The sequence below is a fragment of the Podarcis erhardii genome (genome assembly GCF_964252035.2).
Source record: "Podarcis erhardii genome assembly, chromosome: 17".
NCBI lineage: Eukaryota > Metazoa > Chordata > Lepidosauria > Squamata > Lacertidae > Podarcis > Podarcis erhardii.
Window position 1 is genome coordinate 17,651,735 of NC_138515.1, and position 26,988 is coordinate 17,678,722.

Consider the following 26,988-nt stretch of genomic DNA (forward strand, 5'->3'; position numbering starts at 1 on the left):
AGTAGCATTAAAGACCCATGGAACAAGACAAAACGTGCCACACATTTTTGTACTTTTATTATTGTTTCAGGGAAGAGGACCGCAAATAATCCTTAGGAGGCCAAGCAACGGGATAAGGAATGTTTTATCTATCAGACAATAACATGACATTAATTGCCTGGACTGGGATTCTGAGTTTGTGTTTGCAGGTAAGACCATCCGCTAGTAAGAGTTCTGCTCACGTGACGCTCCACAGTATTTCCATTCAATCTCCAAGGATGCTTCCACATCAGAGCCAGAGTCAGGAGTTTGCCTTGTCAAATAGACCTCTGCTGCAAGCCTCATTCCAATATGGAACCATGTGTCGATCCCTGGAGTCTCCTTGCTCTCATCCATGTCCTCCTTCCTATTGCTGTTTGTTCACTTGCACTCTATGAGCAACCAGTAAGAGAAGAGCTACCCTTTGAAATTTGCACTTCTCCCAGTTTTGTGATGCAGTTGCGCAACCAAATTATGTCTTTAAAAAAGCATATATTAGTAAAAATAGCATCCAAAAATGCATCACATCAAGGAGAATTGATTGGGGCAAAACTGCATCCAAAAAAAAAAGTATATTAGCTCAAAATTTGCACTATAATGCTGCCAGATTTTCATGATGGTTTTTTTAAAAAAATGCAAGTGGGTTGGGACTGACGGAAACCAAAATTGACAGATTTGCCCATGCCTAGTAAGCTTTGAGAGAAACAAAAAATGGGGAAACATCCATATCTCTTTCCTCTGGCAAGTAGTGTTGGGCGACAAAGCAGGGACAAATCAATGTGCGGTGGAAATAACGTCATGGGGCAGTTGGAAACACTCAGGGAGAGGGACCCAATGAGAGAATCATGCCCAAGGATCTTCTGGAATCTGGTGCTGTTCTTCACAGACAGAATCATAAGTGTAGGATAATGATCAGGGCCAGATTTAGGTTTGATGAGGTCCTAAGATACCGAAAGTAATGGGGCCCTTTGTATGTTCAGCTATCCTTTGTCAACAACAAATTGTTGCTGTTTTTTGTGTTGAATATATGCTATATGGTAATTTGTGGAGCTTATAGGTATCTAAAACCATTTGTACATATCAAATATGAGCCTACACAACACAAAACAATGTTGCTGTATGTAGGTTTTATTTTATTTGGTTTTTATCTTACATTTTGGAAACGTACATTCAGTTTTCTTTCCTAAAAGAGTGCGGCCCTAAGCTATAGCTTGTTTAGCTTATACGTAAATCTGGCACTGATAATGATCACCCCATCAGAGAGACATATAGAACCGTGCCAAGGTACTTTGCATTTGAGAACAAATTGTCATCCAGACCCCATTGTTGAATTTCGCACTGAGAAAATTGGCATTATTGTTATGACATTTCCCTGATGAAAACAGGGAAATCCTAATTATTATTATTATTATTATTATTATTATTATTATTATTATTATTATTATTATTAGGGGCTACATGGGTGGGGGGAAAGACTGGAAAATATATAGCAAGTATTTCCCAGTTCTTTTTTTTAGTTAGGTAGCAAATTCAAGTTCATGCGCATACATACAGTTGTCAGCAGTCCCATAATACAAATTCCTGTATGCATTTTTCAATGATTAAGAACATAAGGAAAGCCTGTTCAAGCAAGTCAATGACCTATTTGGTCCAGCATCTTGTTCTCACATTGACCAATCAGATGCCTGTGGGTAACATGAAAGAAGGAACTGTACACAATTCCCCACTTCCTAGCAACTGCTGACTACCTCCTGCTTGCAGCAACAACCAATCACCAGTCTACCCTCTGCACTACCTGTGTATAAGACCCCCAAAATTTGTTAACATACTTTTAAAATAAAAAACCCCTCATCTTATACTCAGGAAAAAAAAGTATATTCTGAGTAAAACTTAGTTGTGCTCCACCCATAAAACATGTATTCCTTTTATTCTTGACCACTGGCGGCTTCTTTTTCTCTAGTAAGAGATGAACTCTATCAAGGACAAGTCATACTGTTTATAGGATCCCTTTCCCAACCTTAAATTAAGTGGCTTCGGAATGTGATCTCCCTCCTTCCTTCATCGCCCAGTCAAAACTGAAACCTGATGCTGATCATTCCAGCTGGTATTTCTATCAAATTTAGTGCAAGTTTCACTCTGCAAGCAAGTTTAAAAATGGCTTCTCTTCTCCCACCCTCCCTTTCACATACCCCTTTTTAAAAAATATGTTAGCTACACAGCCCATAAACCTTCCATTTATTGTCTAGTATCTGAGCATTGGTGCATATTTCACAGAATGGCTTTAACTTTTCCAAAGGAAGCAATAACCTAAGATATATTGGGTCTTCCGCTCACTGTCTTGGTTTTGTAATAACAGAGATTTACCTCTACCAAGATCTCTCCTAGCCCTTTTGTGTAAACCTGCATTTTGAAAAGGAAAGAAAATAGCATCAGGTTCTTTCATAAACTAGTGTGCATTCCACAACTTGAATGCATCACACAGTTCTGTATAACCATTGAAATAAACAACCTGGGAAAGGCTGTTTTGATTTTCAATTTCTTTTCAAAGTTAACTTACTATGGGCAAGGCAGTAAGTAATATTTGGGGAAAGTACAGTGACAGATACTTCCAGACATCTATCACCCTCGTGGGCCCGGCAGCATCAAAAATTTAACAATCAATTTTAACTAGGATTTCAATATGTAATCTAAGGAAGCTGTTAGAACTGTTGGATGTATCATTTTAAAGCACATGAGTATGGCTGATTCAGGGTGGGGAATCAAATAATTAAAATGTCTGGTGTCCTAAGATTGAATCCTTGAACCTACAATGACTCAGAACATCTTCTGACTCTGTAACTAACATAGATTAAAAACATCACCTTACAAATAAGAATGTGTTGAATAGATGTAAACTCTCTTATTGACCTCATTGTAAATAATAATAATAATAATAATAATAATAATAATAATAATTTTTATTTATACCCCACCCTTCCTAGTTATAAAAACCGGGCTCAGGGCGGCTAACAGCAAATATAAAACATTGATTAGAATCCAACTTAAAACCAGCATAAAACACAACATAAAATGCAGCATCAATATCAATAAAATTCTAAAATTCAGGGGGCATGGGGGGGGCACCCAGTCAGTAGACATCAAATAATCACCAGGGCTAACTGGCCAAAGTTGGTCCTACTAGGGCCAGCAAGGAGACCAGGGAAGAATTTAAATGTGGGGTCCCAGAAGGGATTCTTCATAAAAAGGAAAGGGAAAAGGGAATAGAGGATCAGGCTAGTTCAAATTGAAGGCCAGGCAGAATAGCTCTGTGTTACAGGCCCTGCGGAAGGAGGTCAAGTCCTGCAGGGCCCTAGTCTCATGGGATAGAGCATTGCACCAGGTCAGAGCCGTCACTGAAAAAGCCCTGGCCCTGGTCTACAGAAGATAGACTGGATAAAGGGCACTATGAGGTAACTGATCCAGGCTAAGGGATCTTTAGTGTGAACTCTTAAATCAAGTGTGTGTGTGTGTGTGTGTGTGTGAGAGAGAGAGAGAGAGAGAGAGAGAGAGAGAATACACTGTACTAACCTCAATTAACTGCCACTCTCTATTTCCATGCTCTAGTTATGTTATGTCTGTTTCAAACCCCATGGTGCCCATAATCATGAATAGAAAGAGAAGCCCACACACTCTGACCACTTTGATAAAAAACAACAACACCTGAATTTACCTTTTAAGCACTGGTATTCTGCTTAGGAAAGGAGTGGGACCTCTATTGTTCTGTTCTGCTTCTTTGGGACTAAGTAGATGACAGCAACTTGTTGAGTTTGAGTTTTTGTGTTTTTTCAGCTGGCAGAGCCCATCTAGGCTAAAGTGTTTCTCCCAGTCCTAAACGTTTGAAGCTGGTCTTCAGTTGTAAGGCACTTGTTCTCTGTATATGTTCAAATGTGCTTTCATAGCATTATATGCCCCCCCCCCACAAAGTTTTGCAATGCTATAGCTGCCCACTTGCTTAATTGACTAACAGAGACACATGCCCAATAGGCATCTTCTCTCCCTCCTGGTCAATCGTTCAGGAGCTGCAAAAGCTTTCTTCAGCCTGAACATCACAGCGACCGATGCCAACAGACATTGGTACACTTAGGGTTCTGCAGAGTCTTCGCAGCTGTGTAACAGACCTCAGCAACTCAGCATTTTGGCTAATCTACTTTATTTACCTATAAACACACACAGAGCACTGCAACATGGCTCCCTCTCTCTCTAGCAACAGACAGCAAAAAGAAAGAACAAAGGACAATAGTCCCACTTCAAGGAACACAGTAACACAAACATCCTGTCTCTGTCACTTCCCACTTTGTGGAGTCAAAACATATACCGTCATGTGAAAGACAATAATCCCATGACTGCAATCACGGAGCAGGAATTCTAACAATTTGCACACCGACAAAGACTTAAGTGTACACCTTTGCAGGCCACTTTCAAAACTGATACCAAATGGAAATCAAGAATTGTGTTAGCGTTCTTTAATTCTAAAATATCCTGTGCCCTCAATGTTCCTACATTCTCTGTGATCTGTATTGCCTCTATACACTTTCGAAAATATGGATATGAACATCACCTTCACTAGACATTGAAATTATTCCTATTTGATGGAATACTGCTGGACTTGATACAATACACATTTGCTTTGGGTAGCTGGTCTTACTTTGCTCACAGTTGCCATATAGCAGTTTAAATACTATTAATGAACTGGTGAGATTACCTATAACACTAGTGACTTATCAAGTGCTTCCCACCCATTTATTATTTCAGAAAACCATTTGGCCAGCCTGTTCTACAAGAAAGCACTTTACTAGGAATGATGTGCTGCAGCAGACACTAAAACAACGGGAGTGAGACTTCAGAGCAGAGCTGCTCATGATATTTCATTATCCGACAGCTTAATATTTATGGTGCTATAAGTGCTATAAATTCTGGGACTTAACTACTGGTCTTGATTTTAATAGGATTATCAACTTAACTTTACCCACCCCACCTCAACACAGCGACATTTTTAACTCTCTCAGTTCCAAGGCACTACATCACTGTTTGGGCCAAACACAAACATATCAAGATGTTGATTGGTTGGTTTTCAAATTCAGAAGGAAACTCATTCTCTGAAAGCAACCAAATACTGTGGTATGAGCACTATATGGCAATAGCACTATTATTATTGCAGTCATATTATACCTCGGAAGTCAAACGGAATCTGTTCCGGAAGTCCATTCGACTTCCAAAACGTTCAGAAACCAAGGCACGGATTCCGAATGGCAAACAGCTTCCTTTGGAAGCTGTTCAGGTTCCAAAGAATGTTTGCAAACTGGAACACTCACTTCCAGGTTTGTGGCGTTTGGAAGCCAAAACGTTTGACTCGCAAAGGGTTCGAATTCCCTTCTCCCTTGCCTCAGTACCTTGGAATTCGAACCCTTTGCGAGGGTTTTTCAGCATTATGTGTGATGCGTCAACTCAGAATAAAAATGCAATGAGTGTCTTGAGCAATTGTGGGATAATTAGTAGGAAAATGAATATTTGTTTAAAATTCTCTAAGACTAATTTTTTTTTAATGCAATTCTTTTTAGTAGAGATAGGCTACATAGCCAGCTACCTGGTACACTTTTGAGCATGCAGTCCACACTTCAAACAATATGTAAATCTGCCTATCTTGTCTGCAATACTACAGACCTGCCAATTCATATAAAACAAGAATATTTCTTTAAAGGGAATAATTTGAAGACTTGTTCCGCTAGAAGCACACTTGGTTTCAGACAAACCAGTACATATATATGGGCTGGGTTGTTGAAAAAGTGTCAAAATAAGCAAAAATAATATAAATGGGAGAAAAGAGAGAGCAAAACAGTGCATTTTCAAAACTATTTGCAATTGATGGAAATCCAGTTCCCCGTTTGCTTTACAAACACATGCTTAGATTGCCAAATTTCATCGAAATGAGAAGCGCAGTCATTTAAAACACATCAAATAAACATTCATTTTATTACAGGGAAATGCAAATATCAAACCTTAACAAGTAAATCGAAGGCCTGCAATTTTAAAACAGGAATAACAATAACCTTAGGGTGTGCTTTCATTATGTGGTTGACTTTATGAGATGCAACTGATATTTTTCTGTGTGTGACTCTTCTATGAGTCAGAAGCCAGTTAATTCAAATTATAATCCAGTCACCCTATGCAGCACTTAGAAAAAGATTATAGGTGCAAAGGCCAATACAAAGAGCAACCATGGATATTCTTTATGATGTCTTTCACCTGTCTGAAGCATACATTCTGTCTTGCAAAATCTATTGTGAGTATAATCCATGTGTATCAAGCCATACCGATTATAACAATGTAATGCTTTCCACTTCCCTGGTCATTTTTCACCTATGTCCACAATATTTTAGGTCTACTTAGCCTGTTATTATTGATATGTAATCATTGTAATTTTAAACCATTCAGAATATACCTACTTGGGGGAAGGAGGGTCCCATTACCCTATACAAACTTACATATGAATCAGTCCCATTGAATTCATTCATTCATTCAGTGTGCCTTACTTTAAAGGAGACATGCCAATCCTGTTAAGAAGTGGTATGCCACTTCCTGTTGGCATTTCTCTGGCATAAGAGCAACTGCATTGGTGGTGGGAGGAATTTAGGACAGGAGCTTGAATGAATTTAAGGTTATCAGGGTGCCCACTAGTAAACTAGTAAAGTACACTACTACGGGTGTAGTAGATGCAGTTAATCACCATGAAACACAACTCAGAAGGCAAACTGCTTTGTGCCCATCTTGCCATGTGGGTACATTCACAAGGTTGTTCAACCTAAATGAATTTAAGGAAGGCCATACATAAATATGGATTCAGAACAGGGCAGGGAAAAGGCCTAGAAATATTTGGTGGTTGCAGTACATCTGAGAGGTATGTAGCAAAAGTGCATGAGGGAAGAAACAGAAGTTCAGCATGATGGAGCAGATTAACCACTATAAAGTTCAAAGTATAGTGGTACCTTGGTTGCCAAAGTTAATCCGTTCCAGGAGTCCATTCAACTCACGGAATGCTTTGAATACCAAGGTGCGACTTCCGATTGGCTGCAGGAGCTTCCTGCACTCATTCGGAAGCTGCGCAAGCCACGTCGGATGTTCAGCTTTCAAAAAACGTTCACAAATTCTTCCGAGTTTGCAGCGTTCAGGAGCCGATTTGTTTGGGAGCCAAGCCGTTTAACAACCAAGGTACCACTGTAATTGCAAAACTGAAAACAAACCAGAAATAATCATTGAGGTGAGTGTGATATCCCTCACCCCCCGCCCTTGGCAAACAAGAGAAGGCCTTTTAGGATAACTGTAGTAAGGTTATCAGAGTGGACAGGGAGAGGCTGTAAACCTATGTCCTTGTTTTATTATCTTCATTGAGATTACACTGCAGTATGAGAAACATCTCTGTGATAACATTCTACTGAAACAGAAAAGTTCCATTACATTCCTTCCAACTCCAGGTAATTACTTTTCAAGTTTCTTTGCAGACAGCTATGAGTCTGTAATTGCAAGGCAAGAGGATTTTCTTGTCTTATACTAAAATCTTTTAAATGAGATTTCCCTACTAAATGCATAGTTTGTGTTACTGCACAAATACAGAACATTTGCAATATGATTAAATGAGTTATAAAGCTGCGGGATCACATTTCCTCACATAATATTAGTAAGATATCTACTTTCCACCTCCAATATGACAATTAAAACCCTCCCTTTGTACTGAAAATACTATTTGGCAATGTGAACTGGAGCTGATTATTCAAGATCACGGTGGATTCAGGAGACAGTGCTAATACTGATGATTCATTTAAAGTGTATTATATGGTTCTGTTGTCTTCGCACAAAAGTAAAACACAGTATACTATGATTAGTTTGTGGCCTGGTATGTTGACAGTCAGGTCACTTGTACTAAAGATGGGAAACCTACTAGTCACATAAGGTATTTGGCAATAGATTCAGAGCTTAACTCCACCTCTGAAGAGAGTGTCTAGTCGCCTGTTTGATGAATGAGGGGATAATTAAAGGCAGTGCCCCATTGGAGTCTCTCAGACATGTGCATTTAATTAATTGCATTAAGGGAAATGTAAAAAAAGGGGAAGAATTCAGATATGTTTTTATTCTTTTCTGTCAGGTCCAATTATCAGTTTAAAAGTTCTAAAGGTGAATGTGAACATCTATTAAGAATCAATGAAAATAGATTAAGAATCAATCAAAAATTAAAACCTGCGGTTAACACTAACAAAATTTAATGTCTACCACTCTGAGTTCCTTGTGGGAACTATGCTCATTCTTTGTAGATAGTCCTTCCTGCAGACAGTGGTTGTCTTTGGGTATAACAACATTTCAACCCAATACCAACACCCTATGTCTTATTTCTATGGTTAGCCCCTTACTGGGTGGCAAGTATCACAGTGCCTGTGTATGCAAACTTCCTGGTGAGTGGGGCCCTACTCCTGAGTAGCCCTTTACTCACAAGGAGTCATATTCTGCAATCAAGCATTTCTCCTGACCTTGAGGGTCTTTCCCTGCCTCTGGAAGTATTCCTGGGGGCTTACAGGTTGTTCTACTTCAAGAACAAGCTCCCTTTCTACAGCGAGGGATCCCTACTTGTCTCCTGCAAGGATACCAGTTCCTCATTGACTGTTGTTCTGGTCTGTTCCTTAGTTTCCAGATCCTCCTTAGAAGGTTAGACATCTTGCAGAGGCACGATCTCAATTTCAGGTATATATTTCTCTCTCGCAAACCATGATCACTAGCTAGCCTTAAACCAATGTATCTAGTTGGTTGAGCAATCAGGGTTTGTTAGGGCCCAGTATGACTTTATAAAACAAAGTTCATGGTACAGCATGGCATGGGAATTTGGCTACTGCTTTCCTGAAGATTTGCTGCCTTTTGCTTTCTATGGCTGCTCCCAATACAGATCCCAGCCCAGGACAGTACGGTTCCAGATGGAAGAATAAAAGTGTGGGTGTCATTTCAATTCAAAGTATCCAACAATGCATTCCCCCCCCCCACTGTGGATTAGGTACTGGAACAAGAGCATCTTGAAATTTGGGCAGTGGGGAGTGAAAGTGTGTCTCCAGAGCATCAGGAGACTAAGCGATATTGTGCTCAGTGATTTCATGCTAAGGGGCAGTTTTGCTGGCTTACTCACCAAGCAATGCTAACACACAGAATGAAAATTCAAATACACATTATTACATTTGGGCATAAAAGGTTAGGGTTAGGGCAAAGGACCCCTGACAGTTAAGTCCAGTCATAGACGACTCTGGGGTTGCGCGCTCATCTCACTCTATAGGCCGAGGGAACTGGCATTTGTCCGCAGATAGCTTCCGGGTCATGTGGCCAGCATGACTAAGCCACTTCTAGTGAACCAGAGCAGCACACAGAAATGCCGTTTACGTTCCCGTTGGAGTGGTACCTATTTATCTGCTTGCACTTTGACGTGCTTTCGAACTGCTAGGTGGGCAGGAGCTGGGTCCAAACCATGGGAGCTCACCCCGTCGTGGGGATTCAAACCACCGACCTTCCAATCGGCAAGCTCTAGGCTCAGTGGTTTAGACCACATCGCCACCCGCGTCCCTTCACACATTTGGGCATACTGACCATTAAATGTGAGATACTACAATACATTCTAGCCCTCTTATTACACACTGCGTGAAAATATGAAATTATTGACCAGGCCGATTACCCTTAACATTGCCCATTAGAGCAACAACATTGTGAAGAGTTCTTCAATATAGCTAGCCTCTGCTCAGTACATGAAGGACAGGGGGTGAAGGGGGAAGAGTGTCTGTTGAGCAGCAAGGGAGTAAAACTTACATTAAGTGACAGTTTCATTATGTTCATTGATCCTATGCCAAGTGGCAGTCGCACTATTTTATGTCCACTACAGAGACAAGATCGCTTAGGGGAGGAAAGAAGCAACAACAAAATGATGTTCTGTGTTGACATTCATGTCTGTTTGGGATGTAGATACCATGAGTTCTAAAGTTTATAACGTTAATGTCTAAAATAGATATAACTAGTGACTTATCTATGATCTTGCAATCAGCATGGACAAAAGAGGGAATTGGATAACAGCAGATACTTATTACCAGATACATTCAGAGATGTATGCCATCCACATCCCAATTAGACCTTTGGGTGAAACGGTCTTGCAGCAATTCCTTCTTTCACTTCATTATTTCATAAAATTCCTCTTATACTCTCCCAAACTCCCCCCACCACAGCTGACTGTGAGTCAAGTAACTGTTGGTACACAGTCGCTAGGTTTTTTTTGTCCCTATTTTTCTTGGAGAAGCTTTCGTACCAAATTTCACAGCTGCTTTTTAAACTCAGAAAATACAGCCATAGCTTGGTTCTCAAACACCTTGGTATTTGTACGTTTTGGCTCCCAAACGCCAAAAAACCCGAAGTAACTGTTCCAATTTTTGAACTTTTTCGGAAGTAAAACGTCCGAAGCGGCTTCTGCTTGAGTACAGGAAGCTCCTGCAGCCAATCGGAAGCCATGCCTTGGTTTTTGGACTGTTTCGGGAATCGAATGGACTCCTGGAATGGATTAAGCTTGAGAACCAAGGTTCCACTGTAATAGACATTAGTTAAAAAGCAGCTTATAAATTTTGCTACAAGGTGGGGGAATGGGGGGCTGATTCAAAACTATCTGAAAGACCAAATGCTTTCATATGAACCTGCCTGAGCTCTGACCATCTCTGAAGCATGTTTGGTGGGGGTGTGGAATTGGGCTCTCTCAGTGGCAGCTCTCATGGGTGTAGCCAAGGGGGGTGGGGGCAGCTGTCCCCCTAAATCAATACAAATTAATTCAAATATGAGGTTCTGCCCCTCCTCCCAACAAAAATCCTGGCTACACCCATGGCTGCTCACAGACTTTGGAATTCCCATCCTAGAGAAGCCAGACTGGCTCCCCCCTTGTTGTTGTACACTACTGCTAGGAGTTAAAGACCTTTTCATCCCAACAGGCCTTTAAAAACTGAATGGAAAGGGCTAGTGTTGTGATGTTTTTAATGTCGTTTTCATCTGTATTTAAATGCTTTCTAATGAATATCTTTTTAGCTTTTCCTACTTTATCTGTAAGCTGCTTTGAGTCCCAGGGCTGGGAGGAAAGGTGGGATATAAAGAAAGAGAATAATAATAAAGCTCAGATCCTACAACAGTCACAAACTCACTGATCAGCCCTTGGCAAATCACAACAATGAACCTCAGAGGGCCTTCTCCCTGGCAGAAATTATTCAAATTTCCACCCCCAGGAGGAAACAAGACATAACGGCTGATGCAAGGAACACTGCTACTACTCTGACAAATTGTTTCCTTCTTTAGAAAATATTTTGTTCTTGGGGTAGGCAGAAGTAGCATCAGAACTTTGCAGGACCAAGGCAACTGGAGGAATGTAACCTCTGACCCTGCTGTCCAGGAAATATTCTGTAAACTATAGTCTCAGTTTTATCCAAACCAAGAAAATGCAGTTAACAGCTTTGGAACAAAGATACAAAGCCGTAGTGTGAAGTTACTTAATATATTGAAGTCATTAAACATAGCTTCCTGGTTCAGAGGAAACAGGAAATTATAGTTAACCAAAGACTGCCATGCTTGTCCGTTGGCTCCCATGAAAGGAGGTGCAAACGGATGATTAATTCCTATCTCTGCTTACTGAATATCTCTACAAGGTTCATTCATACCTCTGCTTATTCAACAGAGATGAAATTGTCGGAATTAGCCCAATGAACAGTATAAAAGTGTTCTCTACTTTTAAAATGTTAAGTAAGTTGCAATTACTGTCATTTTTATTACTATTACTGTCACTGTTACTACTATTGTTTTCAAGACTCTGTAACAGAGGTGTGCAAAGATGTATGGTAACAACGAAAGTTCTATTCTTACTTTTTGTCTTATGGAAATGGGAAAATGTTAAGGAAGACAGTGAACTGTTGTTACTCCTTTTGCACAAAACCTGGTCACAGGTTCTGTTCGACTAATGCTTGTGAATTGTGCCTCTGCATCTGCCATCTGCTACATCTGCCATCTCGACATCTGCTGCTCGATAATATTCAATGCATGCCCTCAAAACACAGCTTCTTCAACCATGTGCAGCAAAGATTCAAGCATATCCCTTGCTAGGATGGAGACAACAGCAACTATCTTAGCAGCTGAATGCAAAATGCATTTGCAAGTCTACAAAAACTCTGTATTCCACATCAATTAATATCAGCTGTGTTTTATAGCTGCCAATGTATCCAACAAAGCCGGGAACTCAAGTTGCCAGATTCCCATGCTAAAGAAGGTCCTGGTGGGCACACTCTGAAAATGTGGCTGATCATATTTAACGGCTCATTTATCAGCTAAAAGACTCAAAGGAATGTTCTTTGCTCCTCTTAAAATGAGTGGGAGTTAGATGTGGGTACAGGGAGTAGAAAGTAGTATTTTGTACCCTTTGATGTTTGAATTGCTAATTGGGGTGCTTCCTATAGTAATTTTCAGCATCAGAGGTTAACATGAACAAGAGTATTTAGAATTCTGTTTTAAGAGCTATTACCGTAAGGCTTTGTGTAATGGAAAGACAAATGTGTTAGCTTTCAGATGCTCACAGATGGAAGGAAAGAGAGAAGGGGGAAAGGAGGAAACCCAGTATTTTGCCCAAATGACTTTTAAGCAAAATGAAGCAACTGGGAGCCATCCACCTCAACATGCCACAACTCATACTATACTACACATTAGAAGTATGAGTCTGGCCATATTCCAAAGGTGAAATGATTCTGCCATCAACAAACATGCCTATATGATCATTCTGCACAACTGGAAAAGGCAGCTACCTCTTAGCCCTTCTTAAACCTTGTAAATTCAGTGGCCAGTTTAACAGGCCATGCTTTGATGCATGAAAGAAAGGCAGAGGACTGATAGCACCAACCATCTGGTTTGCACATCAAGGCCTCGGCGCACCCCCAAGAATAATAAAAACACATTGAGACAGAATTTTAGTTTAAAGGTTAATGGGCAAAATTTAGGCCACAACTTTACTGATTAAAGCAATGAGAGTGGTGTTGGCTTAGGCATTGGCAGTAACTATATCTGACTCCTCAATTAAGAGGACCCAATTAAACATTTGGCAAATACAAAGTTTACTAGCCAGACCACATGAGGGGCATATAAAATCTGTTTTAAATCTAAAATGCATTTCCAACTGCAACTGAGCCATTAATCGTTAAGAGAACTAAAACTTGTCAAGTATTAGGGCTGAGCAATATATAAATATATCGTCCAAATCTGGTACCTTGGTATTGGTTTCATAATTTTTGCCCTGGCAATATATCACAAATAATGATATGTGTGCTAAGCAAAAATCATGATGTGGGGAAAACTGTGAAGCCAGCTAACACCTCTTGATCACCATTTCAGGGTGAGATAATGGTATAGCACAATGTTTAGGTGGTGATATATCACAATGTTGAAAACCAGGTATCACCCAGCCCTAGTAAGTATGCAAACCCTATTGCACTGGAAGACCTCTTTTCAATGTCAAGAATACAATGGTAAGAATTCAGACAAGGGCTTCCCCCACAGACACTGGGGGAGGGGGAAAATACTAATTTTAAAAACATAATTTCAGGGGTTGGGAAACTTTTTCAGCCCAAGAGTTGTATTCTTGTAAGAAGAACCTTCCAAGGACTGTGTTCCAGGGGCAGACATGGCCAGAGGTAAAAGCTGTTAGAAAACAGAACAGAAGCAAAAATTGGTGGAGGAATGGAGATGGACTGTATCTTTCTCCAGTAGCCTACATTCCAGCCACATGAAAAACAGAGGTTTGAACACCAAGACTCCTTTGAGCAAAATCATGGTCAAAGGATCCACTCCAAGCAAAAGTGCTTAAGGAGAACATGGAACAGGACCAGTAGGGGTCGTGGACAGGTATGTTCTGTTGTGTTTGCTATTCTTGATTTCTCTTTTATATTTTTTGCTCAATTTTTACTCAGTAAAATGGTGCCGATCCAGAGGAAACTAGTCTTGCATATGAAAAGTGATTGGAATCACTGGGAGTCACACTATCCGTTACTAGCACAGTTACAACAGGATGTAAGCAAGAACCAGTAATATCTCCCAAACCTTCCCCCAGCTACTCTTGAAGGCAATTGACACAGATAGCTGTCTCAGGCCATACTAAGAGATAAAGAAGTTTTCCATCTTCAGCAATCATTGGTAAGATAAATATGGTAAAATGTCACTTGATGTATGCATTTATGTAATTGTACATTTATGGCAAATGGAGATGCTAAGGGCTTTTTTCCATCAGTTACGAAGATTTCATCAGCCATCCTTCTTGATGCTCAGAATCTACGAACTGACATACAACTGTCTACATTTCTAGTGAATGCTTTGTACAAAGGCTGTACACACAGATTCAGTTAAGCCAAGATCTTTAATGAATTATAATCACTCCCCTGTTTGGTTTTGGCAGGATGGAAGGGACTGATGTAAAGAAAATCGATAAGGCACTTAGAAGACTTTTGTCAAAGTTATTCATGCAGTTACTAAAAATTGAAAAGCGCCAAATAAGGGTTTTTCCTCCTAATGCAAAATAGAAGGGAATGGGACTAGTGCCAATTCAAAGGTGCCAAAAAAGGAATACTTTTAACCTTGCTTCTTATTATTTATTCATATCACTTTTATACAAAATAAGAATCAATCCTGGGCAGAAGCTTCAAATTATGATTTGTTCGATGAGAAACATTAGCACAACAGATAGAAGGCTCAGTAAAATGCTTAAATGGGGAGATGAATTTACTTCTTCTTTGAAGCTAATGTGAGGCTATGTGAAGCTGGTAACTTGCATTGTTAACAGTGACTAGGAGTCAGTTGGTTCACTTAAATTACTTTTACAGAGTGGTTATTGTGAATTAAAATTCTGTCTCCATATTTTAACCCTGAATTGCTTTATTGTGCTCTTCAACATATGAAATTGTAATTTGAACTGTTTTTATTATGTCTGTCTACCGATGGAAAGATCTGATATCCAGCAGTCCTTGTGCTACCTACCACACTGCTCCAAAGGGTTCCCCAATCTTCTTCTGAGGAAGGTGAGGGGAACATGCAGAGAAAAGAGGAAGTACGCGAACAAATGTCTCTCACGAACAGAAGGAACAGAGTTTGGCACAATGCATTGGCCTGGTTCACACGTCACGTTAAACCATAGCTTAAAACAAACTGTGGTTTAATGCAAAAGAGCTCCCATGATGTTCCTTCCCCACTTCTGTTGCTGACCAGCCGCAATCAGATACCAAGGTTTGTTTTGAGTTTACCACTCATGTTTAATTTGGAAAAGCAAACCATGAGCCAGACAATACAAGCAGAACTCTGGTTTGTTTCATCCACAGTAGCAGCAGGACTAGAGGAGAACCACCATGAGAATCTTTTATCCATGTACATGTAATGAATTGAATTTTGATTCTAAAAAGCATATGTGAGTTTGCATTCCTGAGGCTATTCAGTCAAAACAGATGATTCACCTGCGACATCTAGACCTACTTCTTTCTTAGGTTAACTTCTAATTTTAAAGTGTAGATGAAATTAAGTCTATGGTATCTCTTAAAATTCAGCTATTCTAAATCTCCAGCCCATCAACCTTTTTTAACTCTAGACCCATGGAAATCAATGGACACTGCCAGTTTAGGTCCATAAATTTCAACTCTGAGTAGAACTTTGTTGACTACAACTCTTATTTTATATATTTATATTAATATTAATACATGGTTTTGAAAGAAGAAATCCAACCATGGTAGACTCAATTCATAATAGACCATTTACCTTCAGTTTTTAAATTTTGCTACTTACATTTTGGGACATGGGTGGCGCTGTGGGTTAAACCACAGAGCCTAGGACTTGCCGATCAGAAGGTCAGTGGTTCGAATCCCCGCGACAGGGTGAGCTCCCGTTGCTTGGTCCCATCTCCTGCCCACCTAGCAGTTCGAAAGCACGTCAAAGTGCAAGTAGATAAATAGGTACCACTCCGGCGGGAAGGTAAACGGCATTTACGTGCACTGCTCTGGTTCGCCAGAAGCGGCTTAGTCATGCTGGCCACATGACCCGGAAGCTGTATGCCGACTCCCTCGGCCAATAAAGCGAGATGAGTGCCGCAACCCCAGAGTCGGTCACGACTGGACCTAATGGTCAGGGGTCCCTTTACCTTTACCTTACTTATATTTTTGCCTTCCTTCCTAAATACGCTACGCTTGATTTAGATTTCATTACATGTTGGCTACAGGTGAACACAGAATAAATATAGATATAGATACGATTATCCATGAGAAACCCATGTTTGAACAAGAAGCTCCACAATGGAGAATGACAGCATACCAGCAGTGCATGTTAATAAGCTAAGTCAAGAGAGTGACAATTATGGTTATTTAATTTCTATATCGCTTAATATATTTTAAATATCTTTAAGCAGAGTACAGAAAACTGAAGCAACAACATACAGCTTAAACAAAAATATTACAAAAATACACAGTGACATGTAAAAATGTTACATTAATGCAAAGTTACTAATATATGAAAATTAATATCGATTCATCTGTTTGTCCTCCCCTCCTACGTTCCATCGTGTGGATCAATGGAGTGGCTCACCACTATGGTGGATTGCCTGCACTTCTTATCAGAATTTCTAGATCATTTTGATGTCCTTTGAGCCAAGAAGTGTGTTAGAACATTTGAGAGTAGATAACTAAGTTGCGATCAGCACATTAGTCTGGGAGATGTGGATCATGTCAATGCGTATTGGAATTCGCAAAGACCAAATTCCTCAAGCGTACCTAATTTTCATTAGATATTCTATAAAGCAGAAAGCTCCTAAGCATTAGCCTCAGTCAGCAGACCATTCTGGGCTATTAAACAGCAATTCACCTAATACAGGAATGGTTGATAGTTCAGCAGCAGCATACATAACAAAACACTCGGGGGGGGGGGAATGAATGAGCGTACCTAATCAAATATCTATTTAGTTCTAGTGAAACTAAAAATAAATCTGTAGCAGCTTGGTTGAGGATTGCACAACATCTCCACACATTAAATGTGCACAGAAATAAATGTACATAGAGAAAATGGCATCATGGTGAATCTATTTCCAAGTTTCTCAAATATACATGAAGAGCTGAACATGCAGGGATCTTACAGACATATATATATATCTGCATGTAGCAATAAATTAGCATACAGATGCCTGAATGTAGCCTATGAAAAGTGCCATCGAGAAACAGGTTTCTAATAAATAAAATGTTTATTTAATATAATTTATATTCCTCTTGATTGTAAAACAAACCTCAAGGGCTTATTAGTGGTCTGCATGTTGACACCTGCCTAATGAGAAAATTGCAGACATCACATGGCTATTATTACACATGTTTAATTAATATGCCAATTAATGCCAGAATAGACTTTTACTTTATGTGCACATATAAATAGTACATGAGAGGAGTCAGAAGTCATGATACATGCTACTGTCACCAAATACAGTGGAACCTCGATTTTCAAGCGTCTCGGAAGCCAAACGCCGAAAACCCAGAAGTAATTGCTTCCATTTTTTAATGCACCTAGGAAGTCGAATGGCTTCTGCTGCATGTTTTTCCATTTTTTCAATGGATTTTGCCGACTGCCCACTGATCCTCGGTTTTCGAACATTTCGGAAGTTGAACAGTCTTCCGGAATTGATTACATTCAAAAACCGAGGTTCCACTGTATTGGAAGATATATTCAGAAATTCATGGAAGCCAAATTGAAGTAAGAATTTTCAGAAATAACACCTGTTCTATTCAGCGACACCTAAACAGATCAGACAGTAGGATCTCAATATGTGACTAAGTTGTTGGTGGAAGAATTGCTAGGATTTATTTGGCCTTTGGTGATTTCTTTTTTAAGAGAAGTCAAGCTTCTTCAAAAGGTGTGGGCTTTACCTGGGCCAAACAGAACAAAGTACTGGAACTTAGAATTGAAAAAGGTCACAGAATAGCTTTTTTTGTTTGTAACTACCGTAAATTGTCCTATGTCCTCAGACAGGACAAAGTATAGCAAGGGTTTGTTCCTGGCCATGGCTCGCTGTTAGTGAGGAGAGAACTTACTCACAAGACCAGTTTTTGATATTTTGCTAAGCCAAACATTGATTTAGCCCATCACAGCAGCAAAAAAGACCACAGAGGAACAAAACACCTGCAATGTCCTGTTCACATGGTCCTAGCAAGCCATAGTTAGACTTGCTGTCATGTGCAAACCAGTCCACTGTTACAACTGCTTATAATCAAATTCCATTCAACAAAATTAGAAACACCTATTCCTGACAAGTTTAAGTTGGGTTAGAGAAGGGGGGGGGCATGAAATTTTGAAAGGATGTGAAACGGCTGTCCCAATGCAGAGCTTGGTGCATCTAATAACAGTTGCCCTTTATTTATGTTTAAGTATGAAAAATGAAGCACATTGACTTGACATGAGTCTTCATTATTCTATCCATGTTGACTTCATGCTTTCACCACTGCTACATTTCACAAGTAGCTCAGGAAATAAAAATGTGATGGCATGCTACCATTACCTGGCAACACTATATATCCTTGCAGGCCCGCTATAGTAGTTTGATAGTAAATCATTTTAATGGAATATTTTAAGTCACAGTGAAACCTATGCACAAGATGATTTATCTGTTTGTAAGGGAAGGTGAAGAAATTCCATTTATGATTGAGCTGGTGAATAGTGGCTTTATTAATGTATTTTTTTGCAACAAAGATTAATGGAAGAATGGTAAGTCAGCTTCACCATTCGATGTCAGTTTAGAACAGACATTGCATTACCTAAAATAAAATCTATCTTAATAAGATCTAATGTCATGCATAAAATCCCACACTATCCATTAAAAAGGAGTTCTTGATAGGCTGCTTTAATCTTAGCTGTTTGATTCTCATACCATGGCATGGCAAATAAATCTTTCGCCTTGGTGTATACATTAATGCACATCCTTTGAGTCTGAAAGTCATATTTCTAAAAATAATTGGCCACATTTGGACCTCAGTCCACATGTGCAAACTGTGATGTGCTAAGAAATGCACTTATTGTAATGCCTGTGGAAAACTATTTAATTCCGTCAACTGGTTATCACTGAAAGTGCATGTTGTTCACATTCTGAAAATGAGCACCAACACAACATGCAGAACACTGCATGTATAAGAAAAGATTCCAGGGACAGGAGATTTTTTGTTTGGTGCATTCCTTCCTCTCTGTAGCTATGAAAACCATGGTTTTCAAAAAGTGTTAGGATGGGAGAGTGTTGTCCACAGTACCCTGTTTTAAAATATTACCAACCAAGTGATAATGGACCACTGGCTAATTGGAGTTTGCTACATACAAGTGCAGAGGATGCGGGTGGTGCTGTGGGTTAAACCACAGAGCCTAGGACTTGCCGATCAGAAGGTCGGCGGTTCGAATTCCTGCGATGAGGTGGGCTCCCTTTGCTCGGTCCCTGCTTCTGCCACCCTAGCAGTTCGAAAGCATGTCAAAGTGCAAGTAGATAAATAGGTACCGCTCCGGCAGGAAGGTAAACACGTTTCCGTGCGCTGCTGTGGTTCGCCAGAAGCGGCTTAGTCATGCTGGCCACATGACCCGGAAGCTGTACACCAGCTCCCTCGGCCAATAAAGTGAGATGAGCGCCACAACCCCAGAGTCGGCCACGACTGGACCTAATGGTCAGGGGTCCCTTTACCTTTACATACAAGTGCTACAGTGATTCCTTTCTTTAGAGGAATTCCTTGCAGAATCAAATGTTGCATGAGTGAATGTCCAGTCACACAGTGGGATTTCACCTTCCTCTCAGGTGGAGAACCTCCAGTACAGTGCACAGGGGAAGAAAGTTTAGATTACTCAATCAGGCAAACAGATAAGCTTGCACTTACAGAGTGTTCTTAGTGCTGTTTTGAATTCCACCCATTATTTTTGGCCTTGGGCAGATACCCTCATTTGTGGAATCACAAAGAGGAAGGGGGAAAGTAAGAGGGGATATATATATAAAAATCAAATGTATACTTTGTTGGGGAAGTATTTTCCTAACTTTATTGGATGTGTTTGGAAAATGTTATTGCTCTCATGATGAGTTTTTCTGACATTCATACGCATTTAATTTTGCGAACACTTCAGTACTCTAAAGCAAACACACTTTTCATTTCAACAAACTTTCTGTCATCATAATGGTGTACTTGATAAACCAGCAGGCTGATCTAGCATATGAATGCCTTTTAGAACTTTAGAAATTGAATATTTAGGAACTGAATTCTGCAGTCACTTTATCAAGGTACAGTATTTCTACAGTTCACTTTTTATCCATTATCAAACTCCTATGCAGTGAATAAAAGTGCTTAGTGTAAAGTGCATTGAAACAACCCAGTTGTTGTTGTTGTTGTTATTTATAATATGCCCTTCCTCCTAAAGGGAGCTCAGGGTAGCTTTTCTGTTTTACAGGCCCAGAAATGTAGTTGTGCAGTGGCACACCGGTTTCACATCTATTGCAGCAGAAGAGGAACAAGCCCTTGGTCAGAACTGCAACACACTTTTCATGCCATGGGATGCAGCCATGCTACCTCCACACAGTCCTGCCTCTGGCTGTACTCTTGTTGCTGCTAAAATGTCCCCATGATTCAAACAAAGGAAAGAGCAGCGCTGCTGGATGTTGCAAGGAGTCTCCGTTACCATACTATGTTGCTGTGTTGCACAATTTAGCTCTTCAGATTCACTGACCCTGCAGGCCCATCCCCAATGCCACGCAAAAGCAGACATGCAAACATACACAAAATAGACATTACAGGAGTGACCGCGTGAGTGTGCATGTGTATGAGAGCGAGAGAGATCCAATTTATTGTATGCAGACTGAAACAGAGAAGACTTATTACACCATAGGACCATAACATAGAATGATCTCGCTTTAACTCAGCTACACTATCCATTCCATATCGGAATAAAGCTTGCATTGAAAGGACAGTTTCCACTTGCATCCTGCTTCTTGCCAAGCCAAGAGTTGTTGCAGTTTTGAAGCTAGTGTTATGCTCTTGCTCTCTTCTTCCTAGTCTTTTCAAGGAGTTAGGCATCAATAATAGAGACGAGCCTTCTTAATGCTTTTTCACGTTATTCACCCTATGCACAAATTGCCAGTGGGTCACACAAATTCATCCCCACATATAAGCTCACTGACACCAAAAGGCTCCAGTTCTTCTGCTTGCAACTTGGGTGCTCTCCAAATGACTTGCTGTTCAGCTGTTTTCCTGCTCTGTGTTATTTATTCTGTTTGCATAGTAATAACTCTGATGAGGCATGGAGTCATTTGGGACCGCATTCTAGTGCAAGCTAAATAAAATCGGAGAAAAGCGAGGAAACAACAGACATTGCAAAACACACTCATACACGTGTTCAAAAACTACTAACTCTTCTTCTAGAGACCAGCAAACAAGACCAGCGTTTTTTCTTTTCTTTTCTTTTCTTTTTTAAATCTATATAGAGATCGCACTCCTAATTTTCACATGAAGACTACTTTGTATATGACGATAATGACATAATTGCACAGCAAATCTGTACAGGATGTACACTAAAATGGTATGTCATATTGTGCAACAAAAAGAAACTGCTTGGTCTTCAAAGGGATCATCAAGAATCCATCGGCCACGTATTTCCATTGACTTTGTCCCTTAATTTTCTCCCCACTTAGGCATCTTCTACTCGCCCGCAGCTGAGTACATGTGCGGTGCCAGGAAATAATTAAATAATTCAATCCAAACCCAGAAATTGTGAGAGAGAACTGGAGAGTCCTTGTGGTTCATGAGGAGAACCTCCCCAGAGCCCAAAGAGGATGTCAGTGAGGGTGAAGGAAGCCTCAGAGAGACCTGAGGAACAGCAGGGCTTTGTTTAGGCTGCTCAGCCTCCCCGCCTAACAGCTGATGTGTGGGGTAGCACAGCAGCAGCAGCAGCCACCTTCCCATGTGTCTTTCTGCCGGCCCCAGAGCTTGAATTCTGGCTGTGGATATTTTTGGATACAGTATTTTTGGTTTGAAGAGAGAATGACGGAGAGGGCATTTAAAGGGTCCTCCTCACTTTACATGATTTCAAATATGTGTGCGGAGGCCCAGAATGTAAACCTCACATGAGTTGGGGGGATGCCTGTACCAACATTTATTTAGATAGCTGGCTGGAGAAACTGTCTGCGGACAAACATCAGCTCCCTCGGCCAGGAAAGCGAGATGAGTGCCCCAATCCCGCAGTTGTTTGTAACTGGACTTAACTGTCAGGGGACCTTTACTTTTACCTTTTTATATGTATTGCAGAGGCACAATTAGCAGCAATAAGAGATGTGAGGAGTCCTCACACAGGAAGGTGCATTTGACTCTGTTCTGCTTTGTTGTAGAATTAATATTGCAAGGATAATAATATTTTCTGGGTAATGGCACATTTGTGAGAATTATTAGTTCCATTACACTTTCTCCTATTCCCTCCACAACACAGCCTGGAATGTTCTTCTGAATCACATCCCATTTGGCATCCCATGGTAGATACTACTCCAGTGAGTATCCTACTACTGAATTTAGAATACATATTTGATCCACAGTGATTCAAAAACTGAGCAACAGTGAGCAAAGTGTGTTTTGCAGATTTGGGAATTTCCATGCCTACATTTATGAGCTTCCTTTATCTCATTCCCTAGAAAGTTCCATATTTTCTCTCAAGCCTAACAAAACTGACAACTCATTAATCATTTCTAATTATATGCTGTTTGGGAGAGACATTTCTCTGTACAAATCTTTATGCCCACAGAACTAGTTCATAATGATGCATTTATTTCTAGTCCCTTATTACAATTACTTTTTTAAAATAAAAAAATCAAGTAATCCACACTTTATCATAATTGTTATGATTGACCAGTTGTTTTTATTTCAATCATTCATTTTTAAGAGGGGGGAAGACTACTGTTTGACTCACTGTCAAGAAGTTATGCTTTGTTCTTTAATGTTCCTTGCAGAGCTCTCCAGCAGAAACACTTTATAATAAAAGCAGTAATAAGTACCATTTTCACAGCAGGGAAAAGAATGTTCATCTTCAAAAATGGGGTATTAATAAAATGTTATCATAATGAACAATCTAATTATGGTCACAAAGTACTACACAGTTGCTGGTATAATTATTTGTCACTTGGGGGGTGTTAAAGCCTTTTCCCATCCCCCACCCAGTCCCTCTTCACATGCTTTTTGTTTTGGGTGTGTCTGCGTTTGCAAGTCATAATAAACCATATGTAATGCTGTAATGGGAATACAGAATTAGCTCTGGCTTCCCACCTCCTCTAGCACAAATGGGAGCACCAAAACATGATGCTTAATTAGCCATAGATCTCAATTCAGGATAGTGGTTTGCTTTACTCAGCCACAGCCAGGAAATCAAATACAAACCTTGGTTTCACACCATGTTTTCCTTGGAGTGAAACAAAGCAAAATCCCCGGTACAGACATAATGACAAGGCAGGTACCATGGTTTGTTGCTTCCACTCACACTAGGTTAGGTGCATAATGGGAGCCAACTGCAAATTCACAATGAACTATTAACTATGGTTTACTGTGATATGTAAACACAGCCAATGTGTGTTCTGCTTTTGAGATAGACATCTGCTTTTACAAAAATGAAAACACCCTTTTTGTTGTGTTCCCACTTTCTGTCCAAGTTATTTTCATGCATCTGGCTCATCAGATCAGCAACTGACAAATGATGCATTGCAGGAGAGTAATGAAACTCTTCTGTTATTCAGATGGTTAAAGGTAAAGGGTAAAGGGACCCCTGACTATTAGGTCCAGTCATGTCCGACTCTGGGGTTGCGGCGCTCATCTCGCTTTATTGGCCGAGGGAGCCGGCGTACAGCTTCTGGGTCATGTGGCCAGCATGACTAAACCGCTTCTGGCAAACCAAAGCAGCACATGGAAACGCCATTTACCTTCCCGCTGGAGCAGTACCTATTTATCTACTTGCACTTTGACATGCTTTTGAACTGCTAGGTTGGCAGGAGCAGGGACTGAGCAATGGGAGCTCACCCCGTCATGGGGATTCGAACCGCTGACCTTCTGATCGGCAAGTCCTAGGCTCTATGGTTTAACCCACAGTGCCACCCACACCCCTATTCAGATGGTTACAGGCACCCAAATCATGTGTTTAGATGGTATTCTTGGTTATCCTCTGGAAATTTGGCAAATGCACTCCGTCCCACTCAAGTGCAACAACAGTCCAGCTCCCCCTACTCTCTGTTTAGGCAGGCTACCGTATCAGTTATTTCATACGTAATTAGAAATACACATCCAAGTCGGAAGACGGCAACTGAGAATACATCATGAAGACATAGATTAGTTGTACTGTATTTTATCTTATTATTTATCTTTATTTACTTGTTTATGTATTAGAAACTCTATATTGGAACTTTATTTTACAGTTGTCAGGGCCAGTGGCTAACACAACAAATATATTGTTGCTTATCATGATTAGTTAGAAGTGGGGCAGAGAGTACCCTATATTCTTACTTCACCTATGGAGACACTTTTGAGAGCTGTCTAGTATAAATGTTCACTACTTGTGCAAAGCAAATGACAATACAGAGTGGTTGCATGGACTGTTAAAATTATCTCACTATATTCACACTATATTCATATTTGATCTCACAGGGTGAAAGCATAAACAAGTCAGCAACAACACCTAATCAAATCTATTAATCTGAAAACAGCAAAAACAAACAAATGAACAATATGATTTTCAAAGTTTCCAGGGATCTAAAACAGCAGTGGGGAACACCCCAGTCTGTGAACCAAATCAGCCCAGCAAAGATCGTACAGTTTGTCGTCCAATGCTATTTCTCCCAAAGCACAGTCACCTGATCCACACCTGACACCATATGGGTCATATGAGTCACCATATGGCTATATAGGAAAAACCAGGAACCTTAAAGTGCTCTCCCTATTGTTACTTGTGTTCCGTTGATTTTCACTTTCAATCCTCATTGTCCAACCTACACAGAGCACGTGGATGATGTCAGAGTTTATTTCCATCACAAGTATGAACCATGGCAAAAAGGCAGAAGTAGGGAACTATGTGTTCATACACAGCTTGGACAATGTCTCATAGTGATGAAGAGCAAATTAGCCATTCATACTTCAAGGGAAAGGAAATATAAATACCTATATAACCAAATCTGTTTCTAAATTGAAAGGAGGAGGGAACCAACCCCCCCCCCCACACACATGTATTCTTCCTAGGTTATCACTGAGTATCTACTATGTCAGATGGACACACAGGTAACAACATATATATCCTTATTTTTAAAGGCTGGAAATCAGATATAAAAGGCCATCTGATTTCTGGCATTTACCACAAGAAAGCTGTCTTGTGGTAAGTGACACCTGTGAATCATGAAGCAAAACACATACAATATATGGTCGGAGCACAAAGTGCTATTTCAAAGTCATCCTTGATAGCTCTGATTGACCAAGAAATACAAAGAGTCAGAACAAGATGACAAGCATTCCTATTGCTGAAAGAAAGATTGTTTGTGTTCACCAAAGTGCTTAACTACCTACAGCTAGCTCATCATTATGTAAATAAATTCTGTTTCTATAGTTTTGCCAAGGTCAGTGTCAACTTGCTTAGGTTACCTTTGATATAAATGCCTATCACACAGCATAAAATGCCAAGGGCAGCACTTTGAAAACCCAATTCATCCAAAAACCGTTGAGTGAATTTAGCTATAGCTCCCTTCTTCGTTTTAAATTCTCCTATTTTTTATGTCTGAACTTCAGTATTTCTTCTGAGAGAAGAAAGAACAATTTATACATTAATAGCAACCGAAAGTACATCAAATGAAAGTAGCAACCGAATGTATATCAAATATAGCTTCTCTCCAGATTACACAAAGCAACCTGTCCACCATAAACCTGAAGAGATAAACCAACAGCTATTGTAGGGACAAATCCCAGACACTGGGAATGAAGATATCACCAACTGCACTCACTACACGCAACTGCACACGGCACAACTGATTGTGATGTAATCATTATGTCAACTCAGCTTGAAAGAGAACAATTTCTAGGTGAAAAACACATCAGGGTTTTTCCCTTTTCAAGTATAAATACTGTAACTCTGTAAAACATTTCCCTACAATCAGTAAAAAAAAAAAAAGCAAACAAATATCTTTAAAATAATAAATATATGGAAGCCACTTACCACGTAACACAGTGAGTCTTGTGGACACACTTATTTCTCCAACACTGTTGGAAGCAACACATTCATAAATAGCTTCATCTCGTGGAGTCCGTAGTGGTTGTATTCTGAGAACGGATCCAGATCCATCATCAAACTCTATTACCTATTGAAGGAAACAGGAGCTGTCACAGGTGTTGTTACAAATACCTGCCTCTCCACTAAGCCTGGGTATTTAATACATAATCTCACTGGTCTAAATTCCTCTATCATGGACATCAATGGTTGATTTCATACGAGTGGAAAGGAGCAAATTTAAGAGTCACTCATATTTCTTGGCCCTAAGTAAGGGGGCTAAAATGCAAAAGGTGGTGTAGTGGTTAAGAGTGGTAGACTCATAATCTGGTGAACCGGGTTTACGTCTCTGCTCCTCCACATGCAGCTGCTGGGTGACCTTGGGTCAGTCACACTTCTCTGAAGTCTCTCAGCCCCACTCACCCCACAAAGTATTTGTTGTGGGGGAGGAAGGGAAAGGAGAATGTTAGCCGCTTTGAGACTCCTTCAGGTAGTGATAAAGCGGGATATCAAATCCAAACTCCTCTTCTTCTTCTTCTCAAATTTTAACTCACTATAAAACTCTCTAGTGGTGGGCTGGCCAAATTGTCATTAATTTGAAAGCGA

General features: G+C 40.1%; 1 protein-coding gene across 26 annotated transcripts in view; it reads right to left on the bottom strand.

The window, feature by feature from the left end:
• The window catches only part of PTPRD (protein tyrosine phosphatase receptor type D), a 1,160,352-nt gene that overhangs the window by 219,960 nt on the left and 913,404 nt on the right, over positions 1-26,988 (bottom strand). For all 26 annotated transcript variants that reach the window (XM_081844735.1, XM_081844724.1, XM_081844745.1 and 23 more), the window contains one exon: positions 26,332-26,473. In XM_081844735.1, coding sequence (XP_081700861.1) covers positions 26,332-26,473 — 142 coding nt within the window. The remainder of the gene's footprint in view (positions 1-26,331; positions 26,474-26,988) is intronic.